At 37.3% G+C, this 21718-nt stretch overlaps 1 protein-coding gene across 1 annotated transcript; it reads left to right on the forward strand.

Moving 5' to 3' along the window:
• Positions 1 to 442: 442 nt before the first annotated feature.
• Positions 443 to 19205, forward strand: CHIC1 (cysteine rich hydrophobic domain 1). The gene is made up of 6 exons (XM_088527535.1): positions 443 to 644; positions 7356 to 7410; positions 14061 to 14216; positions 17152 to 17208; positions 17437 to 17496; positions 18181 to 19205. The coding sequence occupies exons 1-6, from the start codon at positions 475 to 477 to the stop codon at positions 18229 to 18231; spliced, it is 549 nt and encodes a 182-aa protein (XP_088383661.1). The 5' UTR covers positions 443 to 474; the 3' UTR covers positions 18232 to 19205.
• Positions 19206 to 21718: the final 2513 nt, after the last annotated feature.

Below are 21718 nucleotides of genomic sequence, written 5' to 3' on the forward strand. Positions count from 1 at the left end.
TGCTGCCAAAAGCCCCCTCCTCCTCCCGCCCGCTGTCATCCCAGTTACGCGAGCCTCATACGGGGCGGGGGAGGTGCAAGCGCTGCCTCGGTAGTTTAATTAAATAAGCTCCGGAGCTGCACCTGGATAAGGGACAATGCGCACGGCCGAGCGACTGCGGCACCTTCTCCACAGCGCCCCGCGCGCCGGCGACTGAAGGGAGGCGAAGCAGGAGCGCTCCCCCTCACATCTCATCCCCGTCCCCTCTCGACACGCGCCTAACGGTCATAACGGCCACAACGGCCGCGCGGAAAGGTGCACGTGCAGTGGTGCCGTGTGCAAACCCCGCCCAGCCCGCCGCATCCCCGGGGAAGGCCCCTCCCCGCGCACGTCCCCGCCCCAAGCGTCGCTGCGCACGCGCGCCCGCCTCGCACCCCCGCCCCGGCGCGCAGTGCGCAGGCGCGCGCGGAGGCCGCGCGGGGGGGAGGGCGTGAGATGAGCGTGCTGCTGCCCAACATGGCGGACTTCGACACCATCTACGAGCTGGAGGAGGAGGAAGAGGAGGAGGAGGAGGAGTCCGAGCCGGTGGTGAGGAGCCAGGAGCTGCCGCGGCCCCGCGACGCGCCCGACCCCGTGGCAGTGCGGGGCGCCGGGCACATCACCGTGTAAGGAGCGGGGGCTGGCGGCGGGGGCGGCGCGGCCGCTGAGGCGGCGGCGGGAGGGCGGGCGGGCGGGAGGGAGGAAGGGAGGGAGCCCCGCGCCGCCTCCGCTGCCCCCGCTGCCCGCCCGCCCGCGGCGCCCCTGTCCCCCCGGCAGCGCGGGGCAGCCCTGAGTAACGGGCGGAGCTGGGCGGGCTGCGCCGTCCCCAGGGTGCTCCCCGCCGCCCGCTCCCGGGGGACGTTACCGCCGCCTCAGCGCGTGTCGCGCGGGCTTCGGGGACGTTGGTGTCCCACGAACTTATTGAGCAGTTTTATTTACCCTTTCCTGCCTTAGCTGAGCCACTGAGGCCCCGAGATGCACAGTTGTCTGGCCGTATTGCCTTTCATTTCCTGCAAACTTTGCCTGTGAGTTAGGTCTAGGTGTTTTTGGCCTCAGAGCACAACTGGAGTCATGGTGTTTGCCGCTTGTTTGGGTGGCTGGGACGTGAGGCGATCAGATGGTGTCACCCATTGACTTTTTAATATTCCTACTCCTGCAAGTGCAGGAACATAACAAACTACACCCGTGACAAGTTTTTGGTTTTGCTCATGTGACAGGGAGTCATCAACACTACTATACTGTAGATCCATCAAGCTGTTGTTGCTTTGGATCCATCTTTGGACTGCTTAAAAGAACACACATTTCTCTCTGTGAATAGGTGCGGTGTGATCTAGCTATCCGCAGCAAAAGCACTGGGTGGGGAAGGCTCTCACATCTAATGTTGGATTTGATACTGTGCCTATCATGTAAGTCCAAATCAGGTTTGCATTGAGCTAGTGCCAGTGGGTAGTTTTCTGCTGCACCGCAGTGTAATTGCTTGTTTGGTGGAATTTCTTTCTATCCTGCCTCCCAGTAGCATGCCATTTAACCTGAGGAGGGATATAACATGAGCACAGTGAGCAGCATACCCTTTACCTCTCTTACTAGTTAGCTGTTTCTAAGCACTAAACTGAAACACTGTAGCCGCCCATTTGCTTTGTCTGATGCCATGCTTTTTGTGTATTAGTGATCTTCCTTAAGGCTTCTTATTGTCCCCAGTATCTTTTGGGGATGGGCAGGAGCATCTCCAAGAGCTTGGTCAACTAATGTTGTCTACCTGAAAAGAAAGCAATACTTGTAATTGATGTGAGCCTATGTGACTACCTGAACTGAATTCGCACTTATTTTCCCTTTTCTTTCTGTGACAAATATGCCTTCGTAGGAGGATGCCAGAAGACAGTATTTCTTTAAAAATCTCCTTAAACTAATTAAAAACAGTTAGTGGATGCTACCAATAAAGTGCAAATAGACAATAGACATTTACAGGCTGTAATCCATCCTCGTAATTAAATGAGGCATGACTGGCTTCTTAAAGACTTTCTGGTTACTATATATCATCTCTGAAGCTCTGTCACTGATCACACAGATGCTTCTTCTTTTGAAATCAGTTGGCTTCAGAAGCAACCTGCTCTAGTTCCTGAAGTGAGACACGTCACCCAGTAAAACCTGTGTTTGTTTACTGAACTGATGTTTTCTGAACTCATGAAATGTTACTAATAAAACTTTTGTCCTGGCAAAAGTGAGACACGCTCTGGTTCTTAATAAATAGATAAGGGGAGGGAAGAACAGGCATTTTAAAAGGGGAAAAGAAAAGGAAAAAAAAAACAAGAAAGGTAAGAAAATCCATTTATTTCCTTGGGTTTTGTTTCAGGTGCCTTCAGTTCTTTGACACTGGCCTGCTTGAATGCTTTTATGTATAGAGAAGGGGTAATAAGTTCCAGTAACAGTAAAGGCTAACAGTTTCAGTGTCATCTTCTGGTCAAGCTTTTCATGTAGTCTTATAAATACTCCCAAGCTAGTAGATTCAAACAATGTATTAATTGCTTGCATGAAAGTTTTTGCCTGTATGACTTCTATGTACTTTGAGCTGAAGCTAGTAGAGTTATACTGCAGTATCCAACTGTACCAAATGTAGATCCCAGGGTTCGTCTAAGGGTTTTTAGCAGGATTTTGCTTTTTTCACTGACTGTTTTGCTAACCCTTTAACCCTGTGCATGACAAGGCTAATTGTATAAAGTGTTGGGTGTTTTTTTTTTTTTTTTTGAGAAATGATGAGAATGGATAGCAGAATTGATGCTTATGTTGCTCAATGCTTTTTCATTCTAGAAGATTCTTGCTTTGAAAAAAATAACTAGCAGTCATATTTGTTGTTTTCACCAAGCTTTTTAGTTTTATTATGGAGAAACTGTCAGGACCTGGCAAATGCCTTTTTTGATGTTTCTGAACAGTAAATTGCCCATTGCTTTCTGTTTTCTGGTGGCATATCCAGGTATTTCAATGTAGATGTTCTTCGTGAAGACTGAGTCATATACTCACCAAACAAACGGCAGTAATTTTTTTTTTTTTTGAGAGCCATAGAGAGACTCTTAATTTGATTATTTATTTGAAATTACTTTTCCATGATACCAAATCCATATGAATAGACATGGAATTTTTCCTCCCCTTTCTATGTTTTCTTTGGAGTGCTCCAGAGATTTGTAATCGAGGTGCTAATCAACATCGTGTTGTCATGAATTAGGAAAGGCAGGAGCCAAGTACTCTTGGTTATGATAGGAAGACATTTAGATTTTGTCTTCTGATAATCCCAGTTATGCATCTTCCACATGCTTAAAACAGCAAGTGACCTTAGCTATCAAAAAACTAATTTTCTAAACCATCATCTGCAAGTAAGGTTGCCCAGTGCCATTCAGTAGTTGTTGGCTTCAGTGGAAAAGGTCTTAGACTAGAAAGAGAAGTCCTAGGTGTTCAGAGAGATTTCAGCTGGTGAAAAATAATCTTTGTTCTTTACCATCGCACAAAGCTTTGATGTTTGCTATGGGAATAGCGTGTAGAATTTGAATTCAGCTCTTCAAGACAGGTTACATTTAGACTAAAATAGGAATGGGGAGAGGAACCCAGGTGAAAGGAGGATGGAAAGTTTATCATAGGAGAGTTGACTGAACAGGTTTAGCTTGTGTAGTCTGATAAGCCTGATGACTATCTGAAAATACAACAGTAGAATAAATAAGAATGGAAAACTCTTTAAGTCAAAAGAAGAAAAAGGTAAAGCACCTCTAAATATTTCTAAATACTAGATAATTCTGAATATTAGAAAACGTTTACCAGACTCTGCCTATTTCAGTTCTGGAGATAAGACATCTTTTCTATAATGGTTTGTAAACTGATGAAAGGAATTACATAACGTGTTACCCGTGGCAGCAGGAATTCGCAACTCATGATTCAGAATATGCCTTTTGAGCTTCAATTTTTGAGGGGCTTAGATATATCTTATTACAAGTGCCTGTGATAAGTTGTATTCTCTCCACTTTACAAAATGGAAAAATGGAACTTAAAATGGAGAGAAAACTATGACATGAGATTGTAATAGTTGTGCTTGGGCTCATAGGAAACAGTACCTTGCTTTCAGAGGCATTTCTCTTCCAGATTAAAAATTGCAACTGAAATATAGGGATGACTTATCTGAATTTCTAAATGTTAGACCACTGAGGACTCGGAGAAATAACTTCAAAATAAGTGGTTGCCAACTATGTGTTAAATGATTTAAAGGACAGATACCTGAGTTTGTTTTATGTGATGATTTTCTTTTTTTTTCTAATTTACTAGGTGCTAGAAGACTTAATAGGCCAAATCATGCCGGATCAATTATTGCTGTGGATTAGACTCTTGTAAATGGTGTTAGGAAGTTATTTCTCTTTTAATCTGGACTTCAGGTCTTTTTTTTTTTTCTTCAAAATTTTTGATAAAACTTAAGTGCTTTTTTCAAAGTTGCTTACATAGTTCTAGAACTATATAACCTTCTGCTTTAATTAATGTTCTTTTTTTAAAAAAATATTGGATTCATGAATCTTTCCTTCCTGTCCCCTTTGGGCTTCCCTCTCACCCTTAGGCTAGTGGGAGTTTAATTTTGTCTGAACTATGCAGTATATAAAGAGGATAGTCTGTAAAACTTCTGGAGACACACTAACGAGACTGTGCTAAAGGCCAGCAGTGATGCTGACTAAACATGTAATATTACAATGTAGCATAATTCTGTGTTCAGTATACTCAAAGCCTTTTATATTCTTTACTTATTCTTCTGTAATTGAAATTTCTTGCATGTGTGCTGTAACAGAACAGAATGTTTTGGCTACTGTTGAAAGTTAAGTCTTTAGATATATTTCAGGACTTTATCAGCCTTCAAATTTAACCCAGTAAAATATATGGTGCTTTTGTTACATTCTCAATAGCTCTAAATCAGTAAGCACTAATCTGCTTTATTCTTTGGGGAGATTGGTAGTGCAATGGGAATTACAATTGAGATAAAAGGCACCACTTCTGGCTCAAGCAGTTCTTGAACCAGAAATTGCTGAAGGGTATTGTTAGACTGTGCTGTGGAGTGCTACTTTCATTTTGCTGGTTTGGAGGCACCTGCTACTGGTCACTGCAAGATTCAGTGTTCCGAGCGAGGGAGACCTTTCGCTAAATTAAGTGCAATTAGTCTTATATTATGTGGATATAGTGAATAACTCTGCAGTATTCCCTGAACTTCCTCATAGTTCACTACTTATATTGTCTGACTTCTAAAACTTAGTGACCATTTCAGATGGTTTCATTGCTGATTGAAAAATCATTTTTAGAACAAACTTGTGCATATGCTTCTTATTATTAGGCTTTTCTGTACATTTGGAAGGCTGAAAAAAACTATGTATTTTTTTTTAGTCAAGCTCCCTTAATGATAAATATTTTGTATAACAAAACTCGGAAATTTTATCTTAAAACCTACAAAAAATGGAGAGCAACTGCAGTACTGTGTTGAAAGAAAGGAAAGATGTGCTTATTCTAGTAACCTTTGTGTTGGCTTAACTTAGTGTTGTTTTTACTATTTATATGTGCAGCACTAATTTAGTATTGTGACTTTAAAGTTCACTTTAACGTGTTGTAGCCTGAGCCATACTTCACTTGCATGTGCTTCTAAAAATTTTTTGGTGAAAAGACCTTGGATGAAACAAACACAAATAAGTGATGGTTAGATATATAGTACTTAAAGATTAAGAGACAAAGGCTCAGAAATGTTTAAATGAGTAGCTACCTTCTTGGTTTATTACTTATTTATTTTAACAATGTAAACAATTAGCACTCCAATATGCTGTGACTTAAATTGGCTATTGAAGTACTTAATTAGACTTCTTCACTAGCACTGTTGACAAACATTTTAATTAGCTTAGTAGATTTCTAAAGACAACACAAGTTCTTTTTTTATACTTCTTTCTTCTTTGAGGATAATTACACCCTTGTCTGTACTTCTCAACAAGCTACTTGCCAAGTCTGGGTATCTGAAGTACTACTGCGTGTGCAGGAGTGTACATACATAAGACTTAATGGCAGGGGACTGGTGATATTTTGACAATATTAACGTGTGTGCAAGTGTCCATTAAGGAATTGAACAAACATTATCTTCCCCAAAGGTTAGTTTCTACAACAAGTATAAATTATGAACAATATAAAAGGTGCTCATGTTTTTATTCTTGTCTGTGATATGTTTATTGTTTTTTTTTCTCCTTTTTTGGACAAGAATATTCAGCTGGTTGAGCAGAGTTGACAGTGAAAGCTTTAATTTGGCATACAGTAAACAGCTTTGTTCCAGCATAAAAGCCTGTAGCTCAAATGCCAATGGCCTGCTGCAGTTATACTTCATTATGCTGCTGAGCCGGAAAGACCAAAGATGTGGTGAGGATAGGAGATCATATAGTTATGTGGTCCTGCACAAACTAACGGTATTAGTATTGGAGTTTAGTTAACCTTTTGCTTTTAAAAATGAGGAAGGAAAAAAGCCAAATCAGCCTGTGCTGTCAGTGATCTGCTGATCTACAAAAACAGCTTATTGAAACTTTGAATTGGTTCAGTATGTTTGGAGCTAGTGGTAACAGGCTTCCTAGCAAAGCTTTTCAACTCTGCAAAATATGGAGCTCTGTATGATTGTCAGCGTCTTTTATAAAGGTTTCTCTGTTGTTCATCATGAGGGGGCTTCACTGAAGAACCACTGGTCACTGTGATACCTGAAACTTCATTTTCTCAAAGTCCATAGCTGTTTTAGAATTATGTTTAGGCTTTTACACATGTTGCTTGAGAGAGTTCACCTCAAGCCAGAGCTTGTTTTTTTTTTTTTTAGAGATACGGTAATGAATGTGAGAAAAAGGAGATAAAGCTAGTTTTGAGAAACTCATTTATCTATTGCATATAATAAATTGCACAAGTAAGGGAGAGTGGGGCGGGGGGGGGGGGCAGTAAAAGAGTTAGTGGGATTAGTGTAACCAGAGGTTTAAGAAGATGTAAGGAAGGAAAGATTGAAGCTTGAATTATTCCCATTGTAAGAGTTTTTTTTTTTATGCTTTTAGTTACTTGAAGGTATTGAAGTAAGGCAGCAAGCTATATTTCTATTTTATGGGATGTTTGTAAGCTACCTTATGAATGACACACAAGATCTTACAGAAGCATAAATGGCATGCAGGTAAAATAACATAATTGTAAAGATAAGAGATTCTGTAATATAAAGACAAAAAAGGATTTTCCTTTTTAAAATACAGAAGCTATTATTTTTATTAAGGGAAACTAAATAAGTTAGGTGGAATATATCTTGTTTGTCTCTTTTTGTTTTCAAGGTTTGGCTTGAGCAACAAGTTTGACACAGAATTTCCTTCTATTCTGACAGGGAAGGTAAGTGTGAGATTAAACTGTTCCTTTAGTTCAAAAGATACATTGCATCCAGTGGATTCAGTGTTACAAATACAGGTTGGTGAAACAAAATAAAACAGAACAAAAATCCATTGCAGATGAGGACTGCACTGAAGCTTAAGTAACTCTGCCCTGTGTGAACTGATTGGTCAATGATCAGTCCTTTACAGTGCCCTTTTTGTGTTTTTTTAGGGTACATGAAAAATAAGTTGCAGTGATTATTTTTTTTAATTGATTTCAAGGCTCATTTACCCTTGTTTATAAATACCTGCAGTTTGTGCCACTTGCAGTATGGATTCAATTCTTTCAGATCCTAGACCTCTCTTTGCTTAATACCTGTCAAGTGTTAAGTTTATTTTTAGACCCTTCTTTGAAAGAAAAAGCTGTTTTCCATAGCTCTAAGGAACAAAACATTATGGTGCTACATGTCAAGCCTATAAATTATGTTTTTTTTTTTTTTTAATAGATTCACCAATACAATCTTGTAGTTTTCTGAAAAATTGCAGGGTCTTTTTCTTTTTTTTTTTTTCTTGAATCGCATTTTCTTTGTTACATGCAGAGTTAGTCAATAAATATTTATATCAATTCTTGACATTTTGTAACATGATTATTGTTTTAAATGCTTTTTCACAATTGTGTTTTTCCTTTTTTTTTATGTATGCTTTCTTTAAGGTGTTTCATTCTGGTGCTTTTGTTTTATTTCATTTTATATCTCCCCTGTGTATCTCTTCCAGTATTTGTGTGGAAGAAGGTATTTGGCTCTTACTACTGTCTCTAATGACATACTGTACAGCTTTGTGAGTCTCTGCAGGCTCTTGCTGTAGCTGTCGAATCATATTAACAATATACTGAAATGCAGCTGGATGGCATCTACTTGTTTTGGCAAATCTCTGTGTGTGTGTGTGTTATTTATTTTGTTTTCACCCTGGAGTATAATGATAAAATTCTCCAGTTGTGTTTGTCCAGCATTTTTTCACATCCCTCTGAAAAGTTTAGGAGATCTTGGGGTGTTAAAAACAATCTGTGAGTTCTGGCCTTGATTCAGCATCTCAGTGAAGTCAAATGGAAGAATATTACTGACACTATAGAGTCTGAATTGAAGGTTGGTGGTGACCCTATCTTATATTTAACTTTCTTTAAATACTGCATGTCAAAGTTTTATTCTTTTCTAAGAAACTCTTTAAGATTGCTGAAAAGCCTTGAATGACTTTTTGGTAATATTTTACCAGTTTTTAATTTTCTTTTAATCAAGACATAGTTTTCCATAAATAATGCTTAAAAAAAAAGTCTAACATGGAATGTTAATTTAATTCATTTAAATAATTCCATTTATCTCTAAAATGCTAGTGTCAGGGGAAAAGAAACAGCTTTTTTTAAATACAAACCTCAATACCTGTCATATTTCCCCTTGAATGCCCTGCTGTTAAATGGACAGCAAGCAATTGGTTTTGACAATGTGTAGGAAAAGTTTAAATTAAATTCAGTTGACTGCTTGGGCTTAATTTAGCAATGCTTCTGCCTGGCATTTCCCTTTCTTGTCCCATGCACCTATCTGTGGCAGCATCAATCACAGGAAACATGGATTTGCTGTATGTAGTTGCACCTTTTTACTGAGAATGTTGGTATCCTGTTTTCTTTTTCTCATATGAAGATTCGGGGCCCCCCCCCTTTTTTTTTTTTTTTTTTTTTTTTTTTTTTTCTTTCTTTCTTGCTGCCAGTCACACAGTGTCATCAAGGACATTAAAGCCAGGGTTGTGAGCTGTTTGAGGTTTTTTAATGCTTCCAGTGCAAGCAATGAATAAATCTGCTGCTTCTACTGTTATTGAAGTCAATCACATTTATCCCTATTGAAAATGAAAACTCGGTCAGTTTGTTCCAGTAAGAAAGTATTCATCAAATACCCTATAAATAATTCACAGTGCAAAGTTATAGTCAGCTGGTACATCACTTCCAGAATTTCTGCTTTTCTCTTACAAATCATGGTCTACGCAGAGCATGGTGACTGTTTAAATTGAGTACTGTTTTTGGATTAAAATGTTTACAGTAAAGTTGCATTAATACATTACTAGAATTAAGCAATTTCATAATTTATTCGGAATGTACCTGTGAATTACATTACTCTATGCAGTGTGAATTAATATTGCTAATATATCCCATCTGCTAATGGAGTAGAAAAGGTGAAGCCATGAGGTGTGGTTCATAAGTAATTCTGTGGCACTGTTTTCTTTTTAATTATTGATCTGTATGAAAATAGATAAAACTAGCTGCACTTTTCTTACAGAAACACTATTTTGATTTATAGCACTAAATGACCTAAGAAAACTTAATTAAGCTTCCTGACCCTCAGTATACCCATCTACACAAGGACTACAGTACACCTGTACACCTTGCACTAAATTGCCTTCATCTGAAATATTTTTCTTTCGCCATCCATTTCTCATATCCCCTCATCTCCCCATTTTCACAGGTTCTGGATTATTTTAGGTGTGTTGTTTGTAGCTAGGGCACCTGTAAGGGCATCTTAAATATGTGACCTATTTGTTGCTTTTTGAGGGGCAGATATTTGAGAAAATTAAAAAGACAATGAAACCATAAGGAAAGGAAAATATCGGGTGGGCCAGAAAGTGGGCCCAGTTAATTCATTTAGGTTACCTTGATATTTATCTTGCCAGATGAGAAACAAGCTTCAATTGATTGAAGAGACAGAGGTGGGCTTTGAAAGAATTCATTCTTTAAAAATACATCTTATAAGAAAATATTTGATTTATGTTTAATGCAGAGACAGTATTTTACCATGAATAATGTGATTGGACTGGGACAGATTTAAATTCTGGCTAAATTTAAATTCTAGATACTCGAGTTTTTCAGGGTTATTATTTTGAAACAAGCATTTAAAATAGACTTTTAAAACAGTTTTATTTGTACTTTTGCTAAAGGGAAGCATATCTTCTAGTTCTAAAAGTTTAGGAAGTTTATTCACTACCCTGAATTTTTAGCCAAGCTTAAAAAAAATATACTCCTTATGATGTTTGGCACAAAGCACATACTGCTTCAGGTAACAAGAAAATGATAGAACCAGTGAACCTTAAGGAAGAAAGCAGAGTTTCCGGCCCTGACCTTAAAACACTAAGGGTCTCATACAGAGATTAGTGTGCGGTGCAGGGAAGTGAAAGCCATAAATGTATTCTTGGTATTGTGATCCCGTTGCCACATGTGATTGATAGGGCCTGTGAACATGGTGATTGGAGGAGGAAGATCAGGCCTGCTGGGCTTTGCTCACTCTCTTCCTGTGTTTGCATCCTGTTGTTAAAAAAAAAAAAAAAAACTGTGAACACACCCTCCTCTCCTTTTATGTTTTGGAGGCTTTATTTTTTCCTTAAAGACCTGAAAGGAGCTAATGTCTCTCTACAAGGTGTACTGCACAGCTAGGAGCTGTATACTTATGTCTTTCTTTTCAAGACCCAAACAGAAACACTCCAAGTGACTTTCTGAAATTGTTCAAACCCAGACTTTCTTAGTGACCTTTCTCCACACAGGAAATGCTGTTAAATGCCCATTGTTTATTTGAAATATTTTGGTCATTTTGAATTATTGTTTCAATATGTCTTACTGCAGCAGTGGCAAGATGTAAAATTAGGCCAAAAATCAATAAACCTCATAGGCAACGATTTCATTTGAGTAGCATGTTAGTACAGTATTTTGTTTACAGATATTCTGTCCTTTGTCACTTGCTAACAACAGCTGCTTAACTGCTATGAAGCTATAAATTGAGAGGAATAAAATTGTGTTTTTCTCTTTACCCCCAGAATGTTCCATATTTTAGTCACTGGCCCCTTAAGTTGTAAATGAAGTTGTCATTGACACAAATATTGACTGTGTTTAGGTTTTTAAAAGGGGAGAAAATATGTGAGTAATCTTGGTCAAAGCTAAGTCAATTCAACCAAAACTATATACTCTTAAGTAATTTCATCTTATCTTGCAGCTCAGAGTTGCTACTACTTGAAAGCATTTGGTACCTAAGCAGGGAGAAATGACACTTTCATACTAGTATTATCGTAACCATTATACCAAAATATCTGAAGTGCAAATGTCTATGCTGTTTGGTGGCACACAAAATGCATTTCCCATGCCACTCTGTGTAGGAATGAGAGTACTTTAATAATGTTCTTATAGTGTAGCATCAAACTGTTGTCTTAAAGTGGAAAAAAAAAAACATTCTTCTGAAAAACAGAAATAGAGAATTTTACCATGCCACTTTCTGCCCTCCTGAGATCTAAGATTCCGACTGACTTCTTTTCATGTTGGATGTTGATACTGATAACCAAGTTTCTGCATGTTAAGCTTGGCCGTGCGCTGTGCAGCTCCATTCTTTTGGGTAGGTTTGCACAGGTGTATTGGGGTGGTCAGAGGTGTTGTCAAGGCCCAGCAAACTTTGTGACTAATAAAAAAGGGAATGTTCTCCTTACCTGGTGGAATTTATTGCACAGGTACTAATGGTATTTAAAATGGCCTTATTTTTATCTTTAAAACAAACAGGATGATCCATGTACAAATTTCAAGGGCCTTATCAAAGAAGGTGCCATTTGTATATATCTAAATGTTAAAAACAGAGCCACGCGTAAACTTCCTTAAAAGCCAAGAATGCTCATTTGTCAACACACATAATCCTGACTTGCTTGGAAGCAGGTCTGCCCTTGGAACCTGCTCAGTGTTCCTCATACTGCAGACCATCAGCCTGATCTTTGCTATAAAATTTGCCCTCGCAGTGAAGACCAAGTAGTCTTATTAACATATATATGAAGTTTGTAGCACCCTACATGTAAGAGAGGGCTTTTGGAAGAGATCTGTAAACCTTTGTTTCGGTCACATGCAAGTACAGGCTTGCTTTCCACATATTGCAACACAAATATTTTGTATTCTTTCAAAATGTCCCAATACATGGGATCTCTCTATTTCTTCTTCTCAGTTGGGGTTGGGCTTTTTGAGTTCAGTACATATATATTTAGCATTCTTTTATTTAACCCAGACAAGGCTTCTGGTATAAAATACTTTTTAAATGCTGGTGTTCCAATCAGTCCAAAGCAAACTTTTGAATTTGCTCTGCTTCGTATATGCAAAAGGGATTGTAAGGAAGTATTTTAGTATTTGGAAAAAAGTATCTCCATGACATAGCTGTGCTATACTATGCTTTTAATTGTCTTCTTCTCCCTCCTTTTCCTCCCTTCCCCCGTCCCTCTCCCCCCCCCCAAAAAAAAAGTTACTTGCTACGTGCTTATTCCTGCTATAAAGTAATCATGATGTTAATTGATGTTCTTATGTTACTGAATGTAGGCCTAGCTTGTATACAAAGCGAGATGACCCCTGACTTTGTATTGCATGGTGATCTGAATGGCCAGGAAGCAGATGCAGTTATTTAATCTCTTTTCTGCCGTGTTTTAAAGAATTTAGCTCTTGTGACTAGGTGGTGGTGTTGGGGTTAGGTCCTCTTGACTTCCTGTCCCCTGCCCCTACTCTTTTGGTGAAAGGTGTCTTTGTCATGATTTTGTTTTTTCCTTTTGCTTGTTTGCATAGTCAAATGAGCCGGTCTTGGTTGGAGTAACTGTGTAATAATTGCATGGTTTAGAATGCAGATTAAGACTTTTTGTATTCCTTCAGCATGACAAGCGATTAGGAAAGAAACCTTTTTCTTTTTTTGAATTGTTTCACCTATTGTCTATTGAAGTTGGATTCAACTGACATAATCCAGAGCTTGGGTTCACTAAGCAGAATAAAGTTCAGAGTGCTGCCTTGGGTACAAGCTACGATACCATGAGTCCATTTGTGACTAGTTGAACGCAAGTTACTTAGATCACCTGTGCAGAGCTGGTATCCTCTGTGGAGTGTTAATACAGGATATGCTTAGGCTGCTTCTCAGTACTGAGTCTGGTAGCTCGTCTGCAGAGATATGAAGGACTTGGGGCATGTGGATGGTTAAATGCTCTCATTCTTTTAGAAGAAACACGCTGCTGCTGGAGAAGCTTCTTTCTGACAGCATGCAGTTTCCCGCTGTGAATCTGCAGTGGCTATATATAGAAAATCTTATTTTGAGCAAGCTTTTCTGAATATTTCTTCATTTAAAGAAGTTGTTTATCAAGCCGTATTTTTAAAATTGAGAACTTACCAGATAAAATGTCATGATGTAAAAACCATGATGTATTGTCTAACTTAAAAAATAATAATAATAATAATAAACTTCCTAGAATGATTAATAATTTTGTTAAGATAATACCTGTGTGTTTGCACAGGAGTTCTGGAAAAGGGCAGTGTACATTTTTAGGGTGCCTCTGACCTTTGGAGGCTTTTCTGCAGCCAGTGGAATGGGGGGAACAGAGCCATGTGCTTACACCTTATACGCTGCGATCAGTTGAGTGTCACTGAACTCCAGCCAGTGATAAAGAGGCCTTTGCACTAAGTTACAGGATGATAACCTGAAACACCTGAGCCTCATGATAACTGCCTAACCTTTGTTTTGGAAGATTGGGTTGTATTGTATAATGACATTATGTTTCACTTACCTTTCGACCAGCAAGAGCGAATTATCAGGAGAATCCTCTCTAAAGGTTTTCAATTGAAGTTCAGCACTTCTGTTGCAGGTTGCCCCAGAAGAATTCAAGACCAGCATCAGTCGTGTGAACTCATGTTTGAGAAAGAACCTTCCTGTTAATGTAAAATGGCTACTGTGTGGCTGTTTGTGCTGCTGCTGCACACTGGGCTGTAGCCTGTGGCCTGTAGTCTGTCTTAATAAAAGAGTGAGTATATGTTTCATTTTATTATATATATATATTGTTATTTTCATTCTTTTGCAGTTACTGGTAACATTAAAGTTTAACAGCATCTTCCTCAGAGCAAATGGTTTTGAAATATCTCATTTGCATTCAATAACTTATTCTGCTTTTCTAGATTTTACCTTAAAATCTCTAGATTTTACCTTAAAATCATTTATTAATGAAGTAAACAATGCTGAATTGCCAATTGATTGATTGTCTAGGTGTAGCTACTCCCACCTCAGTTCAAGGAACATGATGAAGCATATGATACCGTGAACATTCAGGATCTATAAAGTTATAGCAATTGTAATAAATGAGTGCAGAACAGATGTTCGAAAGTTCTCCTAACTGAAGTGAAAATTACCCTTCCTTGTGTTTTTCTCAGAAATAAATATTTCTGAAAGTAATAACTTGGTATGTAGTATGTGTTATAATTGTTCTGAACTGTGGCTTATTTGACACCTTTTATTGTTCTATTTCTATTAAGATCGGGATTTCAAATTTTTCATTTTGAGTATGTTAGAATTTCCTTTTATTTTGTCAACTTTCTGTTGAAGAACTTCTTTATTGGGCCCAAAATAATAATCCTGAATGACACTTCACAAGATCAAGTTGTCTTTATTGCTTACATTTAGAATTGGTTTATCAGTGATAAACATGCTGGAAAACTGTAAATAGAAACAGTGTAAAAATATTCTTTGCAGTTATATACCTTGTGTTACTTGAGCTATAACACCTTACTTATCCAAAACTGCTATTAGTAATAGTATGAGGAAGACTGGAGGAAAATTTTCATACTTGCTAACTTATGCATAGTAGAAATATTTTAAAGCATAGTAGCTCTTGCCATTGAGTTTATTGTCTTTAAGAATGCATACTAAAAGCAAAAACAAGAAATAGGCAGTGATTTTCAGAGAAAATGAACCAGAAGTGTGTTTTGCCAGGCTTTCCAACTTAAGAAAATAACAGTAACATTGATGGGCAAGTAAAGCCATAAAAGTAATATGTAATATTCCCCAAACAGATTTCTTCAGGTTAGATTTTTTTTAGAATTCTTTTGATTTTATTGTTGGTCTCCTCTGATGAGAGAACCAGAAACAAGTAATTTGTTTTTTATGGTGGAGACCAAAGCTTTGCAGAGGCTTCGGAGGCAATAGCATTTGTCCACAAAATGCTGAAATCACAGCCCTGAAAGCATTTTGGGTTAAATGGCTGATTGCTGAGGCCTGTATCATTAAAATATTACAAATTTTTTTTCCTCATTTTATCAGCATTTACATACGCTCTTACTGCAGAGGAACATACTTAAGATATACAGATGAAATATTTGAAATTTTTAGAGACATTTAAAATTCTTTTGCTAGTGAACATACAAATAAATGAGCATGCAAGGCACAAGTATAATTCTCAAGAGTATACAAAGATAGATATTGAGCAGGATTTGGGAAGCCCATGGTACTACTTCAGATGTGCTTGTATATATGTATGGCTAGGTACACATACACATATAGAAGAGCACCGAAAATACTTGTTTTGTTATTCTCGCATCCAAACTAATTTTGCCATCACTGGGCAACACTGTAGTATGTACATACATTATGTAGTGCATTGCTAAGACCAGTATTGAAGTATTTCCAGTTAAGAATCAACAAGTCATTAAAAATATTTCAAGAATTGGGAAGATGCAGAGAAAAACAGCTAAATGACTTGGAAAACTTGAGAATGTTTCTATTCAGCACATTGAATGCTGCATTGAAAAGTAATTTAATCACTGTAAGAACAGCATGTATAAGATAGTTCTTGCTTTTCTCATCTAGCAAAAATTGTCTTTACAAAATCCAAAGGCTGGAATATGAAACTTGTCTGGAACATGAAACATGTGCTTTTTAACCCTGAGAATAACTTTTGTCACTGAGGAAAAATACATCTTTACAAGGAAGTGGTGATTTCTCTACCATTATATATTTGAGTCAGGATTACATATCATTTTATATGTATTAAAGTGACATTGTTTAACTCACCTTCCAATATTAGGTTGAACAAATTGATTGATGGATATTGTTCCATGGCATCCCATGCAGAGTTTAGAGTACCTAACCGGAGTAGTCTTTCTATGACCTTAAAAGTCTCTGAAACTCTAACATAATAAATAAATAAAGATTTAATAAATAAAAGACAAGATTACTTGTCCTCTCCCACCATCAGTGAAATGACTTCTTAGTTTTAGAAAGAGATTGACTTTTTGTCGCAATGAGGTCCCTACTGCAGATCTCGGCTGGTTAGTGAACTGTATCCTATTCAGGGGGTTCCTTTTGTATGTTGATGGTTGCCATGATCTTTTGGCACTTAAGTACTATGTAAGCTCTCAGCAGGGCTGAGGAGGGAGCTTGCAAAGACAGCAGAATATGAAGATCATAATGTACTTTAAGCATTGAAAATACGGACTCAATTTGTTGTGAGTCAGAGTTCAATGGTCCTGATATTTTTTTTTTCCAGGATTTGGGTGAGAAAATTAGCAAAACCTGGATATTACATATATGTGGGTTCCCTGCTTTCAGTTATTTGTTCATAGAGGATGTCATCTTGTCCAAAAGATTGGAGATTCTGTTTGGTTGACTTGGCTATGGTGGCCAAAAATCCTAAATTCAGAAGGACCTATAATAATTGAAAGAGGATTTGGGAAGTTCCAGTCCTAACTTAACAACAACAACAAAGTTTTTCTGAAGAAGATCAAATGTTGAGAAATGGGTAGTTGACATGGTAGGACTTGCATTTTCAGTTTTTCTTTTGCTTGCGTCTGCTTCTATAAAACTAACTTATTTTAGATTAAACTTAAGCCAGAAACACAATAGTAAAGCTCTTCTGGATGAGGCTGGCTACTGAACCATTTATAATACAGTTTTGACTTACTTTTTAGACTAGAAGATCAATTCAGAAGTTATTAGAATGGGAAAATAACAGACTATATCATAAGGTAAGAAAAGTTAGAGTGCTTGTTTTCTTCAGTTTTAAGAATAGTAAGTTTTTTGCATAACTGGCTTAGGAATTTTACTGTCCTATTATAATTTCGTAATTTTTATCCAGTCCTGATCTTAAGCCTTAGAGTCCAGATGCTATTAATTTGGTATATGCTTATGTTATATAGCTCACTTAAAATAATGCTGTATTACACATTAATCCCCTGATAATTGTATTTTCTTAGCTTGGTTTGCACTGGAAGCTGAGTAAAAGGAAATGCGAAACTAGCAATATGATGGAATATGTAAGTATTATTTCTGTAGCTTATCTGGTATTCAGCATTACTGTGATTTTATAGAGCAAGTCCTTAACTTACTCGATTCTCACCTGCTTGAAAAATCTCAGAAAATGGGCAGTCTTGTTTGGCATATACTGCTAAGGCAACTCATAATGAGAGCAGCCATGGCAGATATTGAAACTCAGAAAAGGTGACTGCTAACATATTTTCTCTTCATAGCCGTTCTATGCTTGCGTTACAAGTAAACTTATCTTATCTGTAATTTCAAATGAGGGTGACCCACTGTAACTTCATGCTTTGCTGTAATTCCCACAGCAGTCCAAAGGCTCTTAACACTTGCTAGCTACTGATAGATCAGTATTTGAGACAGAATATTCATTTAGGAAAGCAGAATTTGAGGTATTTCTGTTGTCCTTCTGCTATCCCACCCATTTTCATGTGTAGCCATAAAGGTTTCCTAGACTTGAAGAATAGTAGTAGTCACCTGCAAAAAGTCAAGCACCACAAGAAAGATGTGCATTTCTAAATGACTGAAATATCTTTTGTTATTCTGAGAAACTTTGCCTTCCTAAAGAATATCTCAGATATGTTTAGTCTCACCTACTAGATAATGTTGCATGGAAATTGTGCTAAAGGTTTGAACGCTTTGGTTACTATGTTCTGTTATTTTCTTTTTCCCTTTTTTAACAGGTAATATTAATAGAGTTCTTACCAAAATATCCCATATTTCGACCTGACTGAGGAACAGCATTTGGTCTTTCATGTTACCTGTCATTTTCTACCCTTAGTGCCTTGTAGATGATTTTGGAAAGAAGATGGTCTACTTTGCTGTGATTTAAAATGCTCTTCAGTAGAATATCTTCCTTGCTATGTTACTTTCTTTTGTTTAAGAAGAGAACAATTTGCACATTTTGTTATGTTAAATGAAGCTTCTGTGTTGCACTCTGAATTTTTAACATTAACAACTGATGTAGTTGCCACTAGGGATCTAACATCAGTGCTGCTTAAACTTGTTCTGAGCATGCTGCCTTATTAATTTCTATATTTGCTGTCCTTAAACATACATCCTAATACCGTTTCATACTGTATTTCATTCTAAATGTCGCACTCCTGTAAATCCTCAGTAGAAACGTCCAGGTAAGCTTCTAATAGTAATGATTTTAATATAACTTGCTTGCATAGGACTTGCAATTGACAGCACTGGTTTTGTCCTGCACTTTGCAAAATCATCATTTACATTAGGGGGGTAATTATTTCGACCACTATGGATTTGTAAATATTGACTCTTTGCATAATGTAAAGTGTGGTATGCCAAGGTTTACAGAATGTAATATAGCTCTTGTTATTCCATTGCCAACAATTCGACATAGTTTTATTCATTACATTTGTTAGCATCCCTCTGATTGTATAGACCCATTCACATGCTGTTTTTATGGTAAAGCCATAATGAGTTTGTACATACAATCAGATGTGTAGGGCTCAGTTGCACTTTTTTTAGTAAATGGATGAAAACTGAATAGCATTTCTGGTTTTGTTATGTTTTTTTTTTTCTTTTAATTTCAGGTGTCATTTATACTACCTGAAATATGAACCTTAAATACTGTTCATCTTTGAAAAAGTCACATTTGTTATGTAGACAGCAGCTGTTACTATCAAAATATCCCAAAACCTCTTTTTAAACTATGCTTATATGGATGTCTCTATGGATTTTTTTTTTAAAGTAAGGAAAAAAGTGTTTCAGAATTGGATACTTCTGTTATTAAGGGAGGGGAAAATAGACCTCAGTAATACTGAATCCTTTCTAGCATAGATAAGTTTTACCTAAATCAGAGTAGCATTCCAGAATATGCTGATGGGAGGAAGTTGAATGAATCATTTAGATGTATTCATGCATGTTTTAGTGGGTGGCATGCAAGCACTGTCTGCAGAGCCAAAAATGTCTTGTGGAATTCGCAGGTAGTTTGGACTCTTCCATGTTTGCCAGATCTTGGAAAGGGAATAATCGCAGAAAGATTTTTCTATACGTCTGGCTTAAGCAAGACCATTTCATAATAGTAAGTGATGAAAAATGATGCAAGCTCCCTTCCTTTTCTAATTAGAAATAAGAAGCAAAAGAAAAGCAGCACCTGACTTTGTGTCTGTAAATTGTGATGGATATCATTGTAAATGTCCAGGCATTTCTTTGCAGCAACCAGACTTCTTTTGGCACCAGCTGATTTTTTTTACAGTTTCATGCTGATTTAGGATTTCCTCAGAGTGTACTTTCACAATTTTATTATGCAATATTGTATTAAAATAAAGTATTGGTAAATACTCTAGCCTTCTAACAGCTGGAAAAGGCAAGATTTCTGGTGCAAGTGATTAAGGAAGGCCAATTTTATTCAAGCTGTTCTGAATCAATTGAGGAGTAAGAACAAGACAGCTGAGGAATGTCAACCTCCAGAGCTTGTGCTAGTTCACAGTCCAACTGATGCTTTAGACTCTGAAATCTGTATGCTTAGTGCAAAAGTTTCATTTGACGTTAGTAGATGAGTGGCAGCTAGTGTTTAGTTGCATTCATAACATAAAAAAAAAAAAAGTGGTCTGGATTTAATGCTAGCTACACCCTGCAACTCAGACTTCCATCAGAGCCATTTGGGATGAGTGTTAGCTAACTGGAAGCAGAAAAGATGCTTTATGGTGGAAAAGCACAGTGTAAACCAAAATGGAAATAGCAGATCCAATTCTATGTGAGTTTCCTATACAAGACAGAAAATGAAAGGAGCTTAGCATAATTAGTTTTGGTGCCTTAGATTGATGGAAGTTTCTTAATGTTGCACCAAAAGTTTGTTGTTAATTTTATTTTTGTGCAAGAAAGTAAAAAAAAAAAAAATCTCAACAGGTCATTATTTTTCTTCTTTTATGTGAGTACATTTTCAAAATGTTCCTCTCAAGCTGAGAGAGCAGGCAAGGCCAACGAGAGCTCTATTAATTGCCAGCGTTGAATACCCAACACTTCATCGCTCTCGCTGCTGACAGAGATCCTTTTCAGAGTCTGGGCCGACTTCATCATATTCAAAATCTCTCCATCTTATTTGTCTTGTTTCTGTGAAATTCTGTGCCAACCTGAGAAAATATCCTAAGCCTTTCCACTTAAGCAGTATATTGCATAGCGTATGAATTTAAAAAGTTTACATTTAAGTGCATAAATTCTGTAAATGTTACTTTATGCTGAATTATGAACTGTATGACCTTTAACACATGAAAGGGTCTCTTCTCTTTGTGTTTTAGTAGGCATCTAAACTTGTGGCCATAAAGCAACTCGTAAAGAGTATGAGAGCCAAAACAGCAATTTTTAGCAAAATTCCATATTTTAATAAGTAGATATACATTAAAAATGTACAACCAGCATGCAATACCATTTGCATTTGAGAGTCGCAGGTTCCCTACTTCACTTAAAGCTGAAGACCGTTGCAAGTACTGCTGCAAACTCTGTGCACTATGTTCTGCCTACACGTTCTCGCTTGCCTGGGCTGTCCTTTGCTTTATTATAAGAACTTTCAGTGAATTATTATATTTTGGAAGACTAAAAAAATCATTTTAGTAAAAAGTCGGAATGAATTAGTAAAACCGCTTATGAAAGATGCTTGTTAATTGGAGAGAGAATTCATAGCAATATAACAGACTAATGTTAGCAAAGCAGAATAGTGATGGTAAAGAAAGTGCCTTGACTGGTTCCGGCAAAAGAGAAAATACTGGGCAAAGAGTGAAAAGAAAAGGGAACTAATAACAGTATTTTGTGTGAGTTTGCAACAATCTTTTTTTAAGAGCAAATATGGAAATACTGTCTACCTAATCAGTGTTTGATTTTTTCACATAAACATGTTGCCAGTTACTTTCCTTTCTAGTTTTTATCTAGGAAGTACTTGGTTTTGTATCTAGGATGTCTTTGCATCTTAAGAAGTATTAAAGTATCAAAAAAGAGTGGAGTAGCAAAGCTCTAAGCTACTCATTTTTTTCCACTTGCATTTGTGAAATCGTTCAACAGTAGGAGGAAAAAAATATATATATATGTTTCAAGACACATACAGACACATCTAGGAAGTGTGGATTTGATTGTATATGAATGAGTAAAACAACCATTTTTGCTAAATCCAGTGTCGTCTTGAAAAACACAAACATTCTTATGCTTTTCTTGACAGGTACAAAACTCCATATGCAAAAACATAAATATATGTGTATTAGTGTC

The sequence above is a fragment of the Tinamus guttatus genome, unplaced genomic scaffold (genome assembly GCF_059628265.1).
Source record: "Tinamus guttatus ecotype Peru unplaced genomic scaffold, ASM5962826v1 Tinamus_guttatus_pri_ptg000287l, whole genome shotgun sequence".
In the NCBI taxonomy this organism is placed as follows: domain Eukaryota; kingdom Metazoa; phylum Chordata; class Aves; order Tinamiformes; family Tinamidae; genus Tinamus; species Tinamus guttatus.